General features: G+C 36.4%; 1 protein-coding gene and 2 long non-coding RNA genes across 4 annotated transcripts in view; 2 read left to right on the top strand and 1 right to left on the bottom strand.

The window, feature by feature from the left end:
* Window positions 1–2,661, top strand: part of LOC149045283 (vitellogenin receptor-like) — a 37,809-nt gene extending 35,148 nt beyond the window's left edge. The window contains exons 8-9 of one of the 2 annotated variants that reach the window (XM_089208147.1): window positions 504–614; window positions 1,223–2,661. In XM_089208147.1, coding sequence (XP_089064273.1) covers window positions 504–614; window positions 1,223–1,335 — 224 coding nt within the window. In that variant the 3' untranslated portion in view covers window positions 1,336–2,661. Of the gene's footprint in view, window positions 1–503 lie in introns of both variants that reach the window. The other variant, XM_089208146.1, reaches the window with a different exon arrangement.
* Window positions 2,662–4,956: 2,295 nt separating this feature from the next.
* LOC149045282 (uncharacterized) lies at window positions 4,957–6,932 on the bottom strand. The gene is made up of 2 exons (XR_016187151.1): window positions 6,698–6,932; window positions 4,957–5,873 (listed from the first exon to the last, which is right to left on the bottom strand). It is a non-coding gene; the product is annotated as an uncharacterized LOC149045282 (long non-coding RNA).
* Window positions 6,933–7,325: 393 nt separating this feature from the next.
* The window catches only part of LOC149045275 (uncharacterized), a 66,332-nt gene continuing 49,338 nt past the window's right edge, over window positions 7,326–24,319 (top strand). Inside the window, exon 1 of the long non-coding RNA XR_016187193.1 lies at window positions 7,326–8,407. This is a non-coding gene — a long non-coding RNA (uncharacterized LOC149045275). The remainder of the gene's footprint in view (window positions 8,408–24,319) is intronic.

Below are 24,319 nucleotides of genomic sequence, written 5' to 3'. Positions count from 1 at the left end.
CGATTTTTTTACACATTTTTACACAACTTTAAAACTTTCAGCCCTTCTCTCTCTTCTTATCACTCAGCTGAATTCTCCTATCGGAAAGATATTTTCTCAGTTTGTCTACCCTAATCGCGGAGAAGTTCGAAGTTTCTCCGAACGGTATTGCTATGTTCACCAAGCCTCTTTGGGATGTGATAAATTCGGTACCAGTTACACGCACTTAACAATTCGGAAATGAGTTATTTAATAATTGCTCTATTACATGCATATTTCGAATAATCTGCAAAAAGAGAATATTTCTCTCTAGCTTTGCAAAAAATTTGAGAACACTAAACGGACGAAGTTCTAAGAAACTAGGCAGTATGTAATATCCTGAGTAAAATATCCGTTGCAGAGATTGCATTTATTATGCTAAATAAGCACGCTATCGTATATTGATTGAGTTAGCTCTCGACCAATCAGACTTTTCATAGTCATTCTGATGTATCACTATTGACGTTACTCGCATATCTATATAGGAACGTGTGAGAAATATGAGTTCACTTGTAAAAATGGAAAGTGTCTCAGCAAATATCTTCGTTGTTGGAATGGAAATGAATGTGGTGATCATTCAGATGAACGACAGTGCCGTAAGTGTGTTTTTACTAACACTTCTGTCTTATATTGCAATCACCTTTCCTCTGGGCTGATAGTTAGCAGTACATTTATTCAAGTCAGCCTGTACTTTACATGTCAAGATACAAACAGATACTCTCTTTCGATCTCTCCCTTTTTTCTTCAAACATCAACGAAATCATAATAGCAACTTTAATATGGACCAAATAGGAAAAATGATTTTTGTTCTTATTGTTGTTACTACTAACTACATAGGATGCCTTGCTCCACTTTCCACTTGAGTTGTTCTTTGTTTTGTTTTGTTTTCCTTTTCCTTTTTTTTTAATTTTGTGTGTGTTTAATTTTAACTGCAATTGCAATGATCAAGTCCTGGTCACTCAATGCTGTATTTATTTGTGATTGTTTTCTTCTTTTCTCAATTTTCAAAAAAATTTACACGGAAACACTAGCTCCGCGTAAGTATCTTTTGGATATTTCATTGACTTCCTCTCCTTAGAGAGCGGTAATTTTACTTGCCATGTAGGGAATGGGGAAGACAGAGGGGGGTAGGGTGTGGATAATTTTGTTTGTGTCATTTCAAATTCAGTTTTAATTTACAATTTTCATTTTCCCTTTCTCATAGCGGTTGTGTCCAAATACCAAAAATCTTTGCAGGAGTTGAGGGTCCCCAATAGGTTTTCCAGGATCCGGGATTGGGCTTATTTGCAGGAGCGAGATGCGGGATTGTCACTATGAACGGCACACGAGAATCGGCAATTTTGGGGGGCGGGATTCGGGAAACAATAATCTAAACGCACCGAGAACCGGGCCATCCGTTGACGGGAATTTATAAAAAGATTGTTCTACGTCAAAGTCCTACAAAGCCAAAGCCTAGCTTCCCACGCAGCCGTTTTTATGAGATCGTGTTTCACTTCTTTCCACAAACGCGTTTATAACCTGGTGAGTCTTACGACCATAGAAGTAGAGAGTGCTCATTCAGTTGTGCATTTATTACAAAGATCCACTTTGATCGGTGTTAATTTACGCAAGAAACTTTGAAAATGCAGACAAAAAAGCCTTAGAGAGGACAACCCAGTAAAGGGTGTATTATTTTACAAATTCAAAGTCTTTGTATCCTGCACCCGAACTTGCCATGATCCTGTCGGCCATACCGACATACCATTCAAATAATATCACCTGTACCGATAGCACCATAGAATATGCAGAACATGAAGGACTGGGCGCAAACATTTTGGTGTTGCGGTGCGTCAGATGGAAAAAGCTGGAACTCTCCCGTCGCACCTCGATTAGAGAGAAATTCAGCCATGTCAACCGCTCAGCTTCGAACTGTCTGACCTCAGGGAGCAGCAAAGAAAAAAAAAAGACAGACGAAGAGGAAAATGAGATATTAGAGTAAGATTCCCTAACAGCGATGAAGAATCGAATAAGCCATTTCTGGACGACGAGACCAGATGTGATGATGGTCACTCTATCTTTGGAACGAGAGACTCATTATCTCCGCGGAAGATTTTTCCCGCTTTGGAGGAAGTATTCGCTTCAACAGCAAAATTGTGTTCAGTTGACTTTTCGTAGTTTCCCTTGTTATGGAATCAATGGGATTGCCGTCACCTTTTTTTTTGTTTTATGCACTTGTTGACAATTTTATTCGTTTCCTTGATACTGACCTGTCTTTACTTATATGTTTATCCGAGATCGAAGTTAGAACGGAAGGAAATCGTCTCCGTGACTGGCGTAAGTTATTCGTGAAAAACTTTGAAAACTTTTAAAATGAATGGTATCGTTTGGAGAGAGTTAAACTTACGCCTCGCGGTGAGCAAAGACATCAACAGATCAGTGCTGGTAGAGAAGATCATCACCCATCGTAAAAGGCCCTTTCAAGTTGAGCCAATGGACGAAGAACAAAAATTTATGATCGGGACCAGGATTGGCCGGTATAAACCGTCGGGATTACGGGACTTAAGTCGGGATCGCGCGATTAAAGAACCCTATTGGGGACCCTTGGTGTTTGCTCATGATATGTAAATCAGAATTCGAAGTATTAAAGTTTGACATTAAGCATAACATCAAGTTCATTTTAAAACTGAACTTATTCAAGGGAGATTTTAGCTTTAATTACATGTTTTGCATCAATGCAATAAATACTTTGACCCTTTTAAAGAACTGTAATGTGCGTAGCCAGGTTCCCAAAAGAACGAAGGAAAGAAGGGAAGAAGGGGGAGAGGGAGGGGGGAGGGGGAAGTGGGGATGGGATAAATGAAAAACTCAAATTTCAACAGTCCCTTCTTTTATCTCCGTTATTGACGACTGACCCTTCCTATGTTCTCCATGACAAAACCATATGAAACCCCCCAGAATTCACCACCCACCCCTCTTTCCCCCCCAGATGAGTGATGGTGACTGGTCCCTGATGTGTGGTTATCGGTAAACTCGCCCCAAAAAACCCCTGTGTGTTCACTTAGTTAATCATTTATTCATTGTTTGTCCTTCATACTTTCCTGTAACTTTTTCGGGACAAAGGTAATTGAACTTTTGTCCAAGCGTAGAAGCTACCTTCTTGGAGAACTTAGGCGTGTGGGATTCACATTTGTTTTACAATCTGTTTTTATCTGTCTTTATAAGCAGAGTCTTGAGTACGAACTATCTATTAAAAATGACTGATTTCATTCTATTTTGATTTGGTTTTTTAACGCTTCCCCTATATCATACATTTAACGTTGAAATTAAGTTTCAAAAAATGAGGGAAGTTAAACCTGTTTATATTTGCCTGTTTCGTATATAGTGACCTTGCTTTTAACTACCTGAGCCGACGATCAGGACAATAATATCTTCCCAGGTTTACAGCAAGAAGAGAAGTTCTGGCAACAAAACTTACATAAATTCTCCCTTCCCTAAAGCAGAAGCCAAAACGTTTGAAACAACATGCTCCTCTGTTGCTAAGGCGTTGATATCGACTGTGTACTAACCGGTGATTTTCCTTTTCTTTCCTCTTTCTACGTTTTTAATGAACTGCTCCTCGGAAACTACAGGAAGTAAGTGGTCCTACAATTTCATAATTTAGATGTTATCTCTTGCATGTCATAATTATAACAAAGAAGCTGTTAACCACTTCTAGCTGCAACCTTTCTTTGCTAACTAAACACTACTAGCGGCATAAGAGAAGATCGGGAAGAGGAATCTGCCCTTCGGTCTGGAAAAAACCCATGGTATCACGGTAAACTCGCCCCAAAAAACCCCTGTGTGTTCACTTAGTTAATCATTTATTCATTGTTTGTCCTTCATACTTTCCTGTAACTTTTTCGGGACAAAGGTAATTGAACTTTTGTCCAATCGTAGAAGCTACCTTCTTGGAGAACTTAGGCGTGTGGGATTCACATTTGTTTTACAATCTGTTTTTATCTGTCTTTATAAGCAGAGTCTTGAGTACGAACTATCTATTAAAAATGACTGATTTCATTCTATTTTGATTTGGTTTTTTAACGCTTCCCCTATATCATACATTTAACGTTGAAATTAAGTTTCAAAAAATGAGGGAAGTTAAACCTGTTTATATTTGCCTGTTTCGTATATAGTGACCTTGCTTTTAACTACCTGAGCCGACGATCAGGACAATAATATCTTCCCAGGTTTACAGCAAGAAGAGAAGTTCTGGCAACAAAACTTACATAAATTCTCCCTTCCCTAAAGCAGAAGCCAAAACGTTTGAAACAACATGCTCCTCTGTTGCTAAGACGTTGATATCGACTGTGTACTAACCGGTGATTTTCCTTTTCTTTCCTCTTTCTACGTTTTTAATGAACTGCTCCTCGGAAACTACAGGAAGTAAGTGGTCCTACAATTTCATAATTTAGATGTTATCTCTTGCATGTCATAATTATAACAAAGAAGCTGTTAACCACTTCTAGCTGCAACCTTTCTTTGCTAACTAAACACTACTAGCGGCATAAGAGAAGATCGGGAAGAGGAATCTGCCCTTCGGTCTGGAAAAAACCCATGGTATCACGGTAAACTCGCCCCAAAAAACCCCTGTGTGTTCACTTAGTTAATCATTTATTCATTGTTTGTCCTTCATACTTTCCTGTAACTTTTTCGGGACAAAGGTAATTGAACTTTTGTCCAAGCGTAGAAGCTACCTTCTTGGAGAACTTAGGCGTGTGGGATTCACATTTGTTTTACAATCTGTTTTTATCTGTCTTTATAAGCAGAGTCTTGAGTACGAACTATCTATTGAAAATGACTGATTTCATTCTATTTTGATTTGGTTATTTAACGCTTCCCCTATATCATACATTTAAAGGGCATGTAAACCCAAAAAACGTTCATTTTCTTTTCACATAGATGTTTAGTAAATATATCAAGTACACCAAAGGTACCATTCGTTTTTTCTCAAAAGTCCATTTTCACTTTGTAAAAGCTCTTCCAAATTCGAAACATTCGCCATCTTGAATGGCGCCATCTTTCCTGTGACGTCACGGGTGGACCCTTCAAAGTCTCGTTTTATAATCGCGTGAGGCATGAAGGAGTCTTTTCTACAGCCGTTGTTTGCTGGTCTCGTCATGATTTTTTTACTTACATTTTGCTTCAATATATTCAATATTTTCGTAATGGTAAAGCGTTGTGTCGTCCAGTTTTGTACTGATTCAAACAAAACTGGGCATACAATGCAAATATTTCCAAATGACGCAAATTTGAAGCGACAATTTGTGAAATTTGTTCAAGTGAAAATAGCCGATTTCGTCGAGCCGTTCGAACGTTCTGTTGTTTGTAGCAGTCATTTTTCTTCCTGGTGCTGTACCGACGATTCAGGCCTCACCAGAAGCAAATTATTCGGAAGTATAAAAACGACCCATACAGTCGGCAGACGACGAGGATTCGAAAGTGGCCGACCGAACTGAGAAAGAAGTTGAGCTCTTCAAAAGTTAGAGGTCAACAGAGAAAGTACAAAATCGATTTACATGAAAACGTTTTGTTAATTAAACAACAAAAGCTATTGGTTCTCTAAAAACATCTTTTTTCTCATCTAATGAAAGATTATGGGGAAGCCAGTTGTTCGGGAGCCAGCGCTGAGCCCGTAAAAGACACTGACATGTCTGAACCTTCGCCTGAATTCGAAACACGTATCAAAGAAAGAGAATTCGTTGATATCAGTGTGTAATAACGTGATCTGGAATTTTGTCGGTTCGATACAAAGAATTCTATACAGGATCCCATAATCAACCCTTATGTTCTATAAGAAAATCCATGCCAGCCCCACTTGGTGCTTCCTTTGAGAAACCCTGCAGAGAAACAGCAGAAGAATTTGTGTCACGGTTTTCACAGCAGTGAAAATACATTCAAAGGTCAGTAGGACAAAATTCATCATTTTAAGTACAACTTCAAAGATCCTGATTTCAGCTTGCAAAACTATCTTTTCAATATTTTAAATCGAAGCAAACACAAACAGGGTTGGATAATTATGAAGGCCACACAAGGAAATGTACATAATACAACTTGTTTATCGATGGAAATGCTTCTGAGATGAAGGATATTGTTTACCGCACAAGATAGCACAGCGACCCTAAAGTGTTTGCCGAGATATCCCCAACACCAACGAACAAGCTATCTGTAGGCAATTCAGCGAAATTTCATGCCAGGAAAGAAGCGAAAAACAACTAGCTCTAGTACTGTATTATTAAATCAATGGCAGAAACAACTCAAGTAAATCGATCTCAAAATGTAACAAAACAGATGAAACAGAAAATATTTAGCTTAGTCGTTTCCGGTGTGATTATCTGTGCTTTGCTGCTGCCTGTACGCGTAATTGGCCGTCTCCAGCACCCAGAAATCAAGGCAAATTGACTGAAAACCTGGATACTCAGTGGTATAACTTATCTGGGTTTCAGGCCATTTTGCCAAAATTGCCCGATTTCCGTACAACAAACACTTTCATGAGTTGTCGGCATTGGTTGACAAGTTCCACACTCGCACCTTTGATAATTTTATATAAAACACTCTCAGAAGCTCAAGTTTAAAAAAATTCTGTTGCATTCCTTTAGATTGTACCCTCGCTTTATTGCATTTTCATGTTAAATACAAATAAATCACAAAGTAAATTAAATACCAGTCTGAGTTTCCGAGACGGTCGCATCGCTGTCGACATGTTCTGTACTGTCTTCGTGCGGATCGCTTCGGTGAACCCTACGCGGCTCATATTGTTAAGGACGTGGCCCAGACTCTCCTGAAGATTCTGGATTATCCCTTGCGCTGTCATGTACTAAGCTTAAGGCATTCGAGTCGCTATCTTCTGAAATAACATCTTCAGAACTACCGCTACTTACACGAACTCCCACACCAGTTTTACTGGGGAATATGTGTTGCGCAATATTCTGGTTCCACCGCTTACGTCACGACTTCTCGCTATTGTTTTTATCGGAAATGGAATTTCAGTTGAAAATGCCGATTTTCTCCTAAAATAAGTCGTATTGGACAAAACTAATTTCAAATTCGTTTTCTACGCCACTTTTTACATAGTATAAGAAAAACATGTATTTTTGGGTTTACATGCCCTTTAACGTTGAAATTAAGTTTCAAAAAATGAGGGAAGTTAAACCTGTTTATATTTGCCTGTTTCGTATATAGTGACCTTGCTTTTAACTACCTGAGCCGACGATCAGGACAATAATATCTTCCCAGGTTTACAGCAAGAAGAGAAGTTCTGGCAACAAAACTTACATAAATTCTCCCTTCCCTAAAGCAGAAGCCAAAACGTTTGAAACAACATGCTCCTCTGTTGCTAAGACGTTGATATCGACTGTGTACTAACCGGTGATTTTCCTTTTCTTTCCTCTTTCTACGTTTTTAATGAACTGCTCCTCGGAAACTACAGGAAGTAAGTGGTCCTACAATTTCATAATTTAGATGTTATCTCTTGCATGTCATAATTATAACAAAGAAGCTGTTAACCACTTCTAGCTGCAACCTTTCTTTGCTAACTAAACACTACTAGCGGCATAAGAGAAGATCGGGAAGAGGAATCTGCCCTTCGGTCTGGAAAAAACCCATGGTATCAGATAATATGCCCAGGCCAATACCTTTATTGATGGAGAATTATATTTCACGCACTACTCAGGAATCTTTCAATTTTGCAATTCACCTGTTTTGAACAATGGAACAATAGATCTTTTTAATTTTTCGCTGCAAGGAAAATCTCATAACACCACGATCATGGGGAAAAAAACTGTGGTTATAATCCACCAATTGTTCTTTGTACCCGTTTTAACATTTGCATCCGTTTTACATGGGAGACACTCTTTCCTTGCCAATTAGAACTGAGTCATTTTGTTACGCGAGTAATCTTTTAGAGGAAGGGTAGCTCGGAGACCAAACTGAACTCAGGGTTGTCGGAACAGCAACAAGAAGATTTATTCTAGAGAATGAACGTAGTTTCCACGAAGTTTAACTCTTATTTACTCGGCCACCGCCAAACTGCACTTAATCTTGATAAATTCACACGACCTCCGCCAACTTCAATAAATACTGCTTCGTCACACTTGAATGAACACGCTAGAGTCAAGCTCTCTTCGCGTGTGAAAACTGGTTCAAACTTCGCTTGGACTCGCCTACTTATATACTTACACAATAAATATCTAGAACTTTCTAAATTGTCTAATTATAGAAAGAATACAAAATAAACCGCTTTACGAAACGCTTGCGCAATACACTAAAATAAACAAACTATGACCTCTCGCGAAGCTTCTATAAAGTCACAAATGAATAAAGGGGTAAGTTTCTAAAGAAACTGTGGTGCTGCGTCGGTGGGAGAGTATAGCAGGTAATTTAGTGTTAACAACTGGGTTGAAAACGTAAATTAGCCACCGTAAAGGGTAAAAAAGCTGACGTTTCGAGCGTTAGCCCTTCGTCAGAGCGATTGTCGCTCTGACGAAGGGCTAACGCTCGAAACGTCAGCTTTTTTACCCTCTACGGTGGCTAATTTACGTTTTCAACCCAGTTGTTAACACTAAATTACGTTCTATAAGGTCACGCTGTCACGCATTGCAATTTTTCGTAACACATTTTTGTTTTCTTTTACATCATTAATTAATAAAATAGTCTTAGAGCATCGAATTGATATGTTTGATCAGCTTTACATAATCGATTAATTCATTTTTTTGCTCACTTATTATCAATAATTTCACTCTTTTTTTTAATTTACTCTCCCTGAATTAATTGTCATTATTTTCTTTCTCTATTCATGCACTGCCTATGTCAAATCAAACAGGCTGTAAGTGATGAACTCAATTTAATGAGGCAACTGAATTAAATAACTTACTTAATAGCAAAATAATACAACACAAAAGTGTATAGTAAACAAAACACAGTGACTGATATAATATATGTGACCCTCCACGGGATTCGGGGAATAAGATGAACGCACGCACACGGTACGCTCGCACGCTAAAAGAAAAGAACTAGCTTTTAACACTTTAGCAGCGTGTTAGTTACTCGCCTCATTAATTTCAGAGCCATTGTCTGCTTCGCCCGGTAGAAACAAAGGAACGTGTTAGGATCTTGCTCGCAACTTTGCACGATACAACACAGGGACCGTGCTAATTTTAGAACACGCCTCTCAAAGTTAACGTTGCTTTTTTTGTACCTGGAGTCAGAAATATGTTGCTAAAGGATTCACAAAGATTCGGTACTGAGCTTACTTAACCCTTCAACTCCCAGATGTGGTTAACATGAAACTTCTCCCTATAATACCCATACATTATTCAGCAAACAGGTAATGAGAATATTCGAGCTTATCAGGTAGAAGCGGCTATCTTGATCTAGCACCACGTTCTCATAACTAATTTACAAGGAAATGTGTAGCAGCTACAGGGGAGAATTAACAACCGGATCTTGGGAATTACAGGGTTAACTGTGGGAAGCGATAAGGATTTATATTTTGCAAGGTAAGCATTAAGTTTTAAAAAAGTAATTCCTGCGTTCAAACTGAGCTCCTCTAGACCTTGTGAAACACGTCGTGCTCACTGAATTCCCTGTGAAAATCCTGAGGGAAAGAGCCGTGATTTGCCGGGAATGTTTCTTTTTTATTACAACTTTCGGATAGGACAGAAGATCTTCTGCATTTCCGCTTACATTCTGTAAGTAATATACTTTACAAACACCATTCTCACGATTAAGAAGCTGACAAACATAATTAACAAAGTGAGCTGGGTTGTACAAGATAGGTTAGCGTGTTAAGGAACAAAGGAACTTAGCGTGTTAAGAAAAACAAAAAATCTAGCTTGCTATATAAACAAAGCTCTACCGTGTTAGCAATGTCTACGAACACGCTTTCCAAAATCAATTGTTTTTGTGCGCATATCTGCATGGTAAGCGTGTCATGCCACTAACGTGCGAGCGTGTTATAACGTGCCGTGTGCGTGCTATCACCTTATTCCCTGAAACCCCGTGGAGGGTCACATATGGTATGAGAGTTTGACTTCCTAATATCAGTCGTTGTATCATATCTACATACAATAGCATCATTGAAGAACGAGGGCCAATTTAAAGTCTGTAAGGATGATCAGTAGGAAGCTTCTTAATACTACTTTGATTTACTGAATTTTCCTTGAACCGATCAAGTGTTTTCACGCCTGAACTCTACTTATCCCAATCTTTTTCTCTGCTGTCTATGTCAACCATGCTGGATGAAATAATCACATCAGGTGGTAAGTGAAAACGTAAAAATAATTGTTTGCAGAATCATAATGATACATCGAGTCCTCCTTGGTATTTAAAATGTTTTCTACGTTGTTCTCTCTCTCTCTAAGCTAGGATTCTGACAGACAATTTTTGGACGGGAATCTCATGTTGTTTTCGTCCTTTTACTTTTCGTTGATAACGATGACTGTTAACAGGAAGTACTCATCGATTAAAGAATTGGATGCATATGCAAATTTACTTAGTAGGAAGGTGATAAACTCTAAGTTATTGATTCAATTTCGTAACTTGGGATAGAATATAATAGATTGTCTGATCTTGAAAATACATTAGCGAGGTGACCATCAGTTCGGTATCATTAAGTAGTTTTGAGGGAAGGATTTAAATTTGCAGCCAAATGAAAATCAACTTTAGATATGGCCTCGCTTGAATGCGCGCCTCTAAAGGCATTGGTATCGCGAAACTAACATATTGAAACAAATGTCAACGAGATTTTCTGATGAAACGATTTTTTATTAAACTCTAGAATTCGTAGATGTTTGAATTACAAGTGAGGGTTAATGTTGGGTTAGGGAAGGGGTAGGTGGGCAGTTGCCCAGATGCTGATATTGATCCAATCATTTCTTAGGCACGAACTCTTTCAACAGAAAACAAGAATGGCAACCGAGCGCCATGTTCATTTAAACACTGAATAGAAATGATCGTGTGTTAAAGTTTATGATGAGATTATCTTTCAGCAATTTCTTCCTCAATACTCGCTGCCAACCACCTTTTACGATTATGACGGTTATTATTATGATCATCATTCCTGGATAACTATGAAATTTACTTACTTGAACAAATGCTGAAGTAACATGACATCAGTTAAGATGACTTAACACGCCAACTACATGATTATCGCTGGTCATCATTATTTTATTTCTTTGATCTGTCCATCAAAATTCTCGTCTTAGAACCAGTTTCATGGCTGGCAGTGAAAAACATAGGTAGCTTACATCGTGCGGTAGATTTGTCTGTTTTGTGTATTGCGATAACCGGTGAAATTTGACGTAATCGTTGCTTTTAAGTCCACGAACAGTCACAAATATGTTATTCATCGATCATACGTAAATTTCTGACATATAAAAGTATCATCATCGATTGCTATAAGTCAATTGGTTTTCGAAATAACCATTCGCGAACTTAACAGAACTGGAAAACTGATTTATTCGCTGTAAAAACCCCGTATACAATTCACAGTGGAGTAAAACAGTCACGTTAAAGTCGCGCACCGAAAAAAAGCTAAAGTTAGCAATTGCTATCAATTGATTGAATCAAATTGGTTTCCGTAATATCCAGTCGGAAATGATTTATTCGCTGTCGGTGACCATTGACAAACTTCAATGAACGCCTCAGAACCACTGTTGCGGAATATTTGTAAGGAGCAGAAAAGAATGCAGGGTCGAGGTTGATTTGGTGTCAATTTTCTCGGAAAATTTTCACTGCTTTGTTGCAACTTTAAACAAGTTCATTGAAACAACATAATGTCCGTATGTAGAAGATAAATCTACATATCTAAATATCGCGTGACATGGCTCGTTTATTTACTTATTTAGTATTATCATTGATTTTATTATCATTTTTTTTCTATCATAAACGTTAGAATTATTATTTGTTATCACAATTATTATTGTCTTTTTTCGTGATCGAAGATAGTACGTTGATGCAAAAAATAATTTCGGTATGTCAAGAAATTAAAGTTTGTTAGGCAACAATATGTTTTAGTAAACCAGTTATATGTACATGTTAGGCATCGATGTTTGAAGTTTAAGGTGGATTAGTTTTTTTAAATAATCCTCTTTATGTAAGTTATGTCATTAGGTATGTTAGTAACTTTTTAATGTGTTTTTGATTGCTGTTCATTGATCTCTAGCCCAATAATCTAAAATAAAGGGGAATGTTTCAATGTCTGAAACAATTTCTTAGGTCATGAATTTAACAAATTTTAATTAATTTGTATTTGACATAAATTTTCTATTTATTTTTTAACTAACACTTTTTGTTACTTTTCTTTTCCCCTTTGCTGCTCCATACAGCATGTGAGTACTGTTTTAATAATCTAATCGAGTTGGAAAAATATTGAATAATTTCAATTTTCAAATCAATTTAGTTCATTTCCTCATCATTATCTATCTATCCTTTTATTGTCTTTCCAATTGTTCCTCATTACCTTCCTGACCCGATTACAATCAGGCTGTAAGTAACCATTATTTTTTATTATCCATCTTGGGTAGTTTAGCTTAGATTGTTTATAAAGTTGACTTGGACAATGTTATTACCAGTTATTTTTTTAATCTAAGTATTTGATTCGATTTAATCTCAGATCCTGATCACACACAATTAAGACAGTTTAAGGTGCAGAAGATCATCTGTTGGAAAGTGAAATTGATTTGACCAATTAAAGAACGGTTTTTTTTTCCATAATGCATGCGTAGCACCATTCGGTTGTGACTTTTACAGATTTCTTGGAGACTAAGTCAATATTTAGCATTATTTTTTTTAGAGGGCACGGTAACGAATCCTGCAATCTAATTGGTTCTTTACCCGGTCAGTATTTTCCTACCTCTGCCCACAGGCCACGGTACTTTCCCCTCCGTTTGCCTAATGAAGAGGTAAATCTTCGTACATGAATTAATCGTCGATGAGAGTGAATAATACTTTCCGTCCGATCATCGACTGTTTTTGAAGAAAATATTGTCGTGACAGTCCTTACCAAACTAGTTTCGTTGTTTTTTAAAAGTGTACATGCGCTCTTTTTTTCTCTTACGCACTCTCTAATTGACAGGTGTCAGATTGTAACAGATACTTGTAAAAATAATGTTTCAAAGTTTGTTTGGAAGCCTTTTAAATCACCTTTATCGTTACGCAAATGAAAATGTTTCGGTGAAGCAATTTGCATGACCTCTATTTTAACTACCATTTACTCGCCTAAAAATTGTTCAGTTTATCTTGCCGTATTGACAGCCCTAAATCATCCGGGTTCTTTCGGAAAGAATTTCGTTGAGTTTAAAAAAAATATATACACACATATGTTATTTATCGGCCAAGGGTCAGTCCGTATGGTGAAAAACTGTGACCTACGGCCTCGGGCAGCATTTTCAACACCTCAGAAGTCATTTTCAACACCTCGGTCACAGTTTTTCACCATACGGACCGACCCTTAGCCAACAAATAACATATATTTATTCAGGTTACAATCAAACTCATCAGGGCGTTATAACCTATTCATTGTAGAGCGTTTGTTTGGTTGTTACTGTTTAATCTCAAGCCATTTGAATTTACCAAGGCCTCTGAATCGTATTTTCATCCATTTCAATTCGTATATATCTGGTATAACACCATTACTCCGTTCCTTTCTTCTGATCACATAGGGTCAGGCTGAAGAATATTGCGCATGATGCTTGATATTTTTTTGTTAATCCATGAAAGACACCCTATTAATTTAGTTCTCAAAGCTCCAGTGCTAACGAAATAAGCCACAACGTATTTTAAGGAATTAACTAATAAACAACGCGGGATGTTGGGAGAACACGCCGGTCAGATGAGCGAAGACTGTAATTAATTTATAACTGAATTAAAGTAACGGCATTGAAATTGTGCAGAAATTGTAAAGAAAACTAACGAGACACAGCGATATGCAAGCTAAGGACACAAACAATAACGTCTAGTGATGAATATTTCAATTTGGCCATCGACAACGCGATCTTTGTCGCAAGAATTTTCCTACAAATGCGATTGCGATCTGATAATTTTTACGGAAAAATTTTAAGGTTTGCAAGGCTAAGAAGTAGTATTTTGATATTACCCGAAGCTTTCTCAGGGAATAAAGGTCATTGGTAGAATTTTAACTTGTGAAATTAATTGCTCGGAGAGGAGCTAACTCAGTTAACTCCCATGACAAAAGTTGAAAATAAAAAGACAATGACCTCGATCGAGTCGTGAGCACTGAATCAAATTCCATCCAGGTTTCGTTCTCTTTTTTCCTTTTTTTTTTTATTTTTTTTATTTTTTTTAACACACGGTACACTATTTTCCCACAAGTGAATTTGTGTCTATTGCCTCAGCTTACATTAAAGCCTTCCTCGAGTCCTCGTTAAAATTAACAGAAAGTGCTTAAAACACTTAGACTTGGCAAAACTATCGAATGAAACCTGAAATAGCGGACAACAAACGGAATTACTATAAAATCTTGAGTGCACATGCACTTTTGCGAGAAGTTTTTGTTCTTATGCAAAAAGTCCGATTAGTTTGTCGTTAAAATTTTCTTGAAGCAAAAATATGCCAGCTTTTCCTTCTCTACGAGCAGCTTAGAGAATTCTAGTCGAGAACCACGCAGCGGAAATTAGGGCTTAAAAAGGGAGCAGCCAGTTGGTAAACTGCATTTTAAATGAAAAAATTGATAAGTTTCAATAAATAGAATCTTTTTTATTATTAAAATCCGTGAGTTCGCCCCTTGAGGCGCCATTCTATAGGAAAGGAAGATGATTTAGTTTTCAATGGGTATACAGGCAAATATACAATAGTTTTTTGACCAATCAAAGCGCGCTTTTTGTATCAGTCAAGCTTTGACATAGTTTCCTTAAAGTATGAAGAACTGTCTGCCTCATTCAATCATTACTTAAATGAAAGTACCAAGTGTCTTTCAAGAGCCAAATGAACTTTAATTCGACTAGGTTTGGACTTGTGTACCATAACTTAGATGTAGTAGTAGTTGTTGTTGTTCTTTTTTTAATTTTGTTTAATTTTCTTTCAACTGTACCCAATATTTTGATATAGAGGTTTGTCACAGCACTTTTCAAGTGGCAAAATAAGAAGCCCGGTTGTTGCCCAATCAGATCAGATCAGCGGAACGCGCAAACCGTAGCGCAACTTCCTTGGCCTCCTTACCGAGAGTAAAATTAGTTAGTTTCCCCAATAATATAGTTAACTAAGAGTGATCGGAACACATGTTACTTTCTTTCTTTCTTTTCTCACCCATCATGGTAACAACCAAACAATTGTGTTCTCTGCGTTTTTTTCTAATTTTTTTTCACGGAATCAATCAAAAATAAAATTTGTTAAATAAAGTGGTTGAGAGTAATCTAATTTAATCGAAAGGGAACGAACAAACCCTAACTGGCCTCCTTTCTAAGAGTAACATGATTAAAAATTTCCAGTCTACCATTCTTGAGTGATGGTGCGCTTATAAGTGTTTTTTTCTTTCTTTTTTAACACACCTGCTGGTAACAAACAAACTCGTTAGGGAGTAAGTACTTACATACTTTGCTACGTATCTATTTGCAAAATTTGTTTTAATAAAACGACATACATATAGGTCATTAACGTTGAAGTTGTGAGAAAATAGGTCACGATTGAGTTTTTTTCACGTAATCAGTCCAAAGTAATATTTGTGAGATAAAGTGGTTGAGAGTAATCTAATTTAATCAAAAGGGAACGAACAAACCCTAACTGGCCTCCTTTCCAAGAGTAACATGATTAAAAATTTCCAGTCTACCATTCTTGAGTGATGGTGCGGTTATAAGTGTTGTTTTCTTTCTTTTTTAACACACCTACTGGTAACAAACAAACTCGTTAGAGGGTAAGTACTTACATACTTTGCTACGTATCTATTTGCAAAATTTGTTTTAATAAAACGAAACACGTATAGGTCATTAACGTTGAAGTTATGAGAAAATAGATCACGATTGAGTTTGTTTCACGTAATCAGTCCAAAGTAATATTTGTGAGATAAAGTGGTTGAGAGTAATCTAATTTAATCGAAAGGGAATGAACAAACCCTGACTGGCCTCCTTTCCAAGAGTAACATGATTAAAAATTTCCAGTCTACCATTCTTGAGTGATGATGCGCTTATAAGTGTTGTTTTCTTTCTTTTTTAACACACCTGCTGGTAACAAACAAACTTGTTAGGGGGTAAGTACTTACATACTTTGCTACGTATCTATTTGCAAAATTTGTTTTAATAAAACGACATACATATAGGTCATTAACGTTGAAGTTATGAGAAAATAGATCATAATTGAGTTTGTTTCACGTAATCAGTCCAAAGTAATATTTGTGAGATAAAGTGGTTGAGAGTAATCTAATTTAATCAAAAGGGAACGAACAAACCCTAACTGGCCTCCTTTCCAAGAGTAACATGATTAAAAATTTCCAGTCTACCATTCTTGAGTGATGATACGCTTTGCCTTTAAGTACTTACCATTCAACTTTCCATTCTTGAGTGATGGTGTTGTTTTCTTTCAACGTTCCTGACCTCCTCTCCAATATAAACATGATTACTTTTTTTTATTATCATCACTATTTCTTTCATCTTTTTTTTAAAGGGTAGTCGACATCTAGTGATGAGACATGAGTTATAGGGATATTTGTACTTACCGAGAGTAACATTAGTTATGGTGTCCCTGTTAATATCCTTATGTGAGAGTGGTCTTAAGACATGTTTCTGGCTTTCTTGCTTTTATCATTTAACATGGTGGCAAACAAACTCATAAATAAAATGAAGCAAGGTTTTGTTGTCGTTGTTTTTTTAAATTTTATTTTGTATTGTTTTCATTCTTTTATCACACATGATGGTAACAAACTAAGTCATCAGGTGGTATTTTGCTACGTATTTATTTCCATAATTTTTCAGAAGAAAAGCAAATCGAAGTATGATCTTGTACATTTAGAAGACAGATAACGATTAATTCATTTATTTATTAGTTTGTTTGTTTACTACACTTTATGATAAACTGAAGAGAATTGTTTGACCGCTGTATTTTACCATAGTATCAAAATAATATGGATTCTTTTGTGTGTTTTTAAACTATGGATCAGCAGACCGTGGAACCTCCAAAACCTTCGGAACCTGTGGAACCTGCGGAACCTGCGGAACCTCCGAAACCCATATGTTTTCTTAAAAGAAAAGTTATCAGCTAAAAGAAAACTAAAAAGACCTGAACGCTGTCGGAAAGTTCGTTTTCGGGTATAAAAAATAAAACTTTAAAAGATAAATATTTTTTAATTTGTCTGGACCTTCAACTTTAATTGTGACGACATTTACAGTACTAGTACAAGGGTATGTAATGTCATAAGGAGTGATCAGCAGTCACCTACCTGAGCTCTAACGGTTTTGTACCGCCATATCCGAATATCGCATCATCCGAAGGCTCTCAGCAAACCTTTAGGCTGGAATTCATTGTCCATTGCGCATGAAAAATTTTTCCTTACTCAAAAATAGTCCAGAACTTTTTAAGGTTGAGAGCGCGACTGTTTATTGTCATGCAAATCCTTATATCTCACTCATTGCGCAACGTGAACATATTTGTATATTCACAAATGCTCACTGTATGAGCTTGGGTTTCCTGTGTTGGACGTCAAGGTAGATAAAAAAATCATGTTTCTCTTTTAACGTCACCTTCTTTATACCCGAAATCGAAATCTCGAACAGTGTTCAGCTATTTTTAGTTTTAATTTCATTTCCTTACTATTTTTATGTCCAAAAAAGTAATGGTTCCATAGGTTCCGTTGGTTCCGCAGGTTCCAAAGGTTCCACCAGTTCTACTGGTTCTGAAGTGTAGCAAATCTCTTTCGTTTCCAAATTTCACGTAACAATTTTCCTCTTCCTCTCCTTCCTCTGTATTTTTTGTATTCACGCGCAGCGCGCAGTATTTCAAAAATTAGCCAATCATGTCAAAGAACTCTAACCTTGACATTGGAAAACTGACATTTTTCGCGTACTTTTTATTCTATTTTATTCAATTAAATCAGATTCGAGCTTAGCACCCTCACCGAGAATAAGGCTCAATTAATCCCTCGCTCTTATCCTTATTAGGAGAACATTGAAAAGCAAACAAACAAACAAAAAAACAAAAACCAAAGGCAGACCAGATTGAAAAAAAAAAAACTGTAACTTAGCTTTCCTGGCCTTTCTTTCTTGTCTGGTCTTTCTTTCTTGTCTGAAAATGAAGGTTAACGATATCCACGCTAACAACCTTTAGGAAACGTGCACTAATTAATCTTGTTTACTTCCTTTTATCACTCCGGATGGTAACAAACAAACCTATCAGATTGTAAGTACCCATTTGTTTTAATAACTTAATTTCGATATTGCCGTTTTGAGCGGCCTCCGGGTTGTACTTACATAAAATTGAATTTGGATATTTCCAGTTCTTTATGTAATTAAAATTGATATATTCAAATTAAATCATGCACAAAAACTACAACCAACGGCCTATTCTTTTTAAAATTATATTAAGATAACTCAATATCTTCATACTGTGGAACTTATCTTCAAAAGATTATCCAGTAAAAAAGTAACAAAGAGGCGGAACAGAAAGTGAATAGGATTACGTTGGACGCTAGTCACATCATTATTGGGCAGTTGAATACTGTCGCAATAGCGTGGAATTTCTCGAAAGAAATTTTCTACCTGTATTTTAAACGATTTTTAGTAACATGTGCACACAGCCGTCGTTCCAAGTTGTTGCGCTGGCAGTACCCGTGGGCAATCTGAAGCCCTTGGTTCTGATTGGTTACCCGAGCGGGCAAGATAGGCCCATCTTGCTCCCTTGGGATTGCCCGACTAATAAAGCTCGTAAATTTTAGACAATGTCGGTGATGGAGTCGCAAAAAAAAGTGGCAGAACGTAATCAAAACAAAGGAAGTAAAAACGGCTGTAGTTTGTTTATTGTGCTGCAAACAGAGTTGGCTTCCTTCCCCACCTCTCGAAATCAACGAGTTATTCTTGATTTTTAGTAGACCCAAAGTTATCGCAAAAAAATGTGGAGCCCTTTGAACATGGGTGCACTGGATAAGTTTTGAATTCTTTTTGTATCTCTATGGGTGGTAACAAACAAACTTATCATTATAAACGTACCCATTTATTGTGCTATTTATTTTTATAACTTCTTGGTCTACTTGGTATTTCTGTAAGCTGAGCCCATCCAGCTAAATTTATCTTAACTTTGAGTTGTAATTTTTTAAATTTAAAATTGAATTTCATTGACTATTCGTTCAGTTTATAACTTGACACATTACATTCGGTCAAGCTAAAGAATGTTATATGACATACTAATGTCATATAACATAGGCTTAACTATATCACAATAATGTTCCACTGATAAGTCGTTGAGCTATGTCATGATTAATAGATGCTCTCTATCACCCAAATTTGTATCAGTACTGAATAAGTTGCAAAAGTTATTCGAATCAATTACGGTACTGGCAGCCTTACTGGAGCAACACAGAGAGTTGGTAAAATGCAGGGACTTAAGCAACTCTAAGAAGAGACTGCGTAGTTCGTATTGCACGATAGCATCGAAAAAGATGATGATCAAAACGTCCATATGTTGAAAATTGGATAAAAGGGCAATTTGCTTTAACAGTCGATTTTCTTTTTCAACACTTATAACAAATCTTTGTTTTTCTTTTTCTTTTACCGGCATTCTTCAAAATCAATCGATTTCCAGGCTGTAAGTAACATTCAATGTATTTAGTTACACATATGGCAGAAATTTTATGTATTAACAGGCCAGAAGGTATTTTGAATTGAGCTATAACTTTAAATCGTTAATTTCTTACTTCTTTTAACTTTTTTTCCTCATTTGTTACCGGATAAATCAGATGGTAAGTTTTTACTTTCATTATCCAAACGAGCTTTTATCGATAACATTTTTTACTCATTTACTCAGGCGCTCAAGGTTGGTGTCGGTTCACCGCCTGAACCCCCGAACTTTTGGACAGCCAGAGAAGAACGCAATTTAAATTTAGGCAATGTAATTCACCAGTAATTCAAAGAGAGCGATTAGAACTCCAGAAGTGGTTAGACTATACTTAAGGTCCATTCGATCATTGTTCGCCTGGCGGAGTTTTACACTTACTTAAATATAAATTTGTTCCTGGCTGTTATTGCTACAACTTCAAGCTTGGTAATTTTACTTACCTCGATCGCATTAATTTACTTTTCTGAATGCCAGTCGCATTGTTAAAAACGAATTAAACTTACCAAGAACTTCTTGGGAGGGATTCATTTTCTTCGAATTATTTCAATTATACTCAGTACAAATGTCATAAAAGATTCAAATTATTTTGATTTGCACAACAATCAATCGAAAATGTGTCCAGCGGAAGTTTAATATTTTGTGGTTAGTACTAGTAAACATAATTAGTCCCCCACAATTGTCTTTTATTTATTATATTTTTTTCGGAGAGGGTGGGGGGGGGGGGGGTAAATTTTGAAAAAGAAAAAGCTTGAATTATAAAATCGTTCTCTAAAGTAACAGTAACGATTTACGAATTGTTGTGCTCTTCATTGCATGTTATCATTAATGTCTTTAATACCGTATCTGGTAAAATAATTAAGCAAGCAGTAGTATCAACAGTAATGTTAATCGAAAATTAACATTTTTTCCTTTGATCTTTGTTTCTCTAAAATCTGCGATGGATTAAAGAGCGTAAGTATTTTATCTTCTTTTTATATAGTCTCGCCCTATTTTGAGTATTTCTGCCAGAAAGTCCAGCTCATTACTCGCCCACCAGCCTTCTCCTATGGCCTTCCACGCCTGGTGTGGGAGTGGAATGGTTTAAGGTGTAGAGGAAAATTCGGTTGATCTTAATCACAATTTCTTTTAGCTGTATACAGTATTGTGCAAAAGTAATGCAAACGGAATTCGGCGAGTTTCGTTATTTGTTCTAACGATCTTTCGTCGAAAGTTCGGGCGAAAATTCGATCGAAAGTTCGAGGCCTCTTAAGCGACATTTCGTTTGAACAAAGGGCGCTTTTTCGTTGAATTTTCGCCTCAAAGCGAAACTTCGCGGCGGAAAGTATCTCTTCGATCATTAGTGTTCGAAATTTCGCTTCGAACTGACAATAGACTTTCGCGAGTAATCAAGTTTGTTTATTACTCATGTAAGCAACACGAAATATACATATAAACGTATTTCCAGTCTTTTTCAGTCACTGGGAAGGAGACACTTCATATTTGAGGCTAAACACAGTAGACAAAAGGTCAAAATATCGAAAAGCATCACGCCCGATTCTGGGCTCGATTTGTGTTTGACAACGAAAGTAAATCGGAAAAATTGTCCCCAAGCGTCACATCAACTTCAGTTTCCTGACGTTTAAAGAGGCCTAAACCATCATATCCAATTCAGAGTTCGATCAGTTTACAACAATGAAAGTAAATCGGGATGAATAGCAATTCCGACCAAGAGACATGTATTTCATGGAAATAAACTCTCAAATGATTGCAATAGTTTTTAAAATTAACCTTAGTACAACGCTTTTTAACCAGACGGAGCAGAGAATGTCTTTAGTGTGTTTTCAAACGTTTTATATTAGCTTTGTCTTTTTATCTATGTTTGCCAACGCCTTATGGGCGGTAATTTCCCTGCGCGTGGTGAAGATATTATATTTTTGATCCCCTTGCTGTGCTTATGAATTCAGCTGGCTTGCTTCTGTCAGTTTTTCCCGGCTCAAAAGGGACAAAATGAATGATCTTATTGAACCTCTGTACGCCTGTCTGTGACTCCATCGCACAGCGATCACCACGATAAACAGTAATGTTGAATGTGCAGCCTTCAAACTTGTCAGTTTGTAGAGAAAAAGATAAAATGTTGAGTAAATCGGCGTAATAAACCACTAAGTATTTTGGGAGAACACGACAGTAGTTTGAAAACCATAAGCTAGAGAAAAGTAACAAATTATTTCAACGTTTTGACGTAAGAGAAAAAAATTAAAATGCTAAGTTACATTCTTGCTGTGTTGTAAATGAGAACTGTGTCTTATGAGTTAATGGTAGTTTGTGTGTTAATCCATTTGCTTTTTTTCTCTTTTCAATTTTCTTTTAATCTGTTGCACTGACCCACATTTGACAAATCAGGGCGTAAGTAACGTTTTCTTTGCTTAATAGCGATCAAACCACACTTTCTATCGGTTAATCGGCGTATTAAACCACTTAGTATGTTGGCAGAACATGACAGTAGTTTGTAAACAATAAGCCAGAGAAAAGTTACAAATTATTTCAACGTTTTGACGTAAGAGAAAAAATTAAAATGCTAAGTTACATTCTTGTTGCGTTGTAAATGAGAACTGTGTCTTATGAGTTAATGGTATTTTGTGTGTTAATCCATTTGCTTTTTTTCTCTTTTCAATTTTCTTTTAATCTGTTGCACTGACCCACATTTGACAAATCAGGGCGTAAGTAACGTTTTCTTTGCTTAATAGCGATCAAACCACTCTTTCTATCGGTTAATCGGCGTATTAAACCACTTGGTATGTTGGGAGAACACGACAGTAGTTTGTAAACCATAAGCCAGAGAAAAGTAACAAATTATTTCAACGTTTTGACGTAAGAGAAAAAATTAAAATGCTAAGTTACATTCTTCTTGCGTTGTAAATGAGAACTGTGTCTTATGAGTTAATGGTAGTTTGTGTGTTAATCCATTTGCTTTTTTTCTCTTTTCAATTTTCTTTTAATCTGTTGCACTGACCCACATTTGACAAATCAGCAAGTAAGTAACGTTTTCTTTGCTTAACAGCGATCAAACCACTCTTTCTATCGGTTAATCGGCGTATTAAACAACTTAGTATGTTGGGAGGACACGACAGTAGTTTGTAAACAATAAGCCAGAGAAAAGTAACAAATTATTTCAACGTTTTGACGTAAGAGAAAAAATTAAAATGCTAAGTTACATTCTTGTTGCGTTGTAAATGAGAACTATGTCTTATGAGTTAATTGTAGTTTGTGTGTTAATCCATTTGCTTTTTTTCTCTTTTCAATTTTCTTTTAATCTGTTGCACTGACCCACATTTGACAAATCAGCAAGTAAGTAACGTTTTCTTTGCTTAATAGCGATCAAACCACTCTTTCTATCGGTTAATCGGCGTATTAAACCACTTGGTATGTTGGGAGAACACGACAGTAGTTTGTAAACAGTAAGCCAGAGAAAAGTAACAAATTATTTCAACGTTTTGACGTAAGAGAAAAAATTAAAATGCTAAGTTACATTCTTGTTGCGTTGTAAATGAGAACTGTGTTTTATGAGTTAATGGTAGTTTGTGTGTTAATCCATTTGCTTTTTTTCTCTTTTCAATGTTTTTTTAATCTGTTGCACTGACCCACATTTGACAAATCAGACCGTAAGTAACGTTTTCTTTGTTTAATAACGATCAAACCACTCTTTCTATCGGTTAATCGGCGTATTAAATCACTTAGTATGTTGGGAGAACACCACAGTAGTTTGTAAACAATAAGCCAGAGAAAAGTAACAAATTATTTCAACGTTTTGAAGTAAGAGAAAAAATTAAAATGCTAAGTTACATTCTTGTTGCGTTGTAAATGAGAACTATGTCTTATGAGTTAATGGTAGTTTGTGTGTTAATCCATTTGCTTTTTTTCTCTTTTCAATTTTCTTTTAATCTGTTGCACTGACCCACATTTGACAAATCAGGGCGTAAGTAACGTTTTCTTTGCTTAATAGCGATCAAACCACTCTTTCTATCGGTTAATCGGCGTATTAAACCACTTGGTATGTTGGGAGAACACGACAGTAGTTTGTAAACAATAAGCCAGAGAAAAGTAACAAATTATTTCAACGTTTTGAAGTAAGAGAAAAAATTAAAATGCTAAGTTACATTCTTGTTGCGTTGTAAATGAGAACTGTGTTTTATGAGTTAATGGTAGTTTGTGTGTTAATCCATTTGCTTTTTTTCTCTTTTCAATGTTCTTTTAATCTGTTGCACTGACCCACATTTGACAAATCAGACCGTAAGTAACGTTTCCTTTGTTTAATAGCGATCAAACCACTCTTTCTATCGGTTAATCGGCGTATTAAACCACTTAGTATGTTGGGAGAACACCACAGTAGTTTGTAAACAATAAGCCAGAGAAAAGTAACAAATTATTTCAACGTTTTGACGTAAGAGAAAAAATTAAAATGCTAAGTTACCTTCTTGTTGGGTTGTAAATGAGAACTGTGTCTTATGAGTTAATGGTTGTTTGTGTGTTAATCCAT

This window comes from Pocillopora damicornis, chromosome 5 (genome assembly GCF_964200805.1).
Source record: "Pocillopora damicornis chromosome 5, jaPocDami1.2, whole genome shotgun sequence".
Classification (NCBI taxonomy): Eukaryota; Metazoa; Cnidaria; class Anthozoa; order Scleractinia; family Pocilloporidae; genus Pocillopora; species Pocillopora damicornis.
Note: the sequence above shows the minus strand (reverse complement) of the source record. Positions and strands in the feature narration are given on the sequence as shown.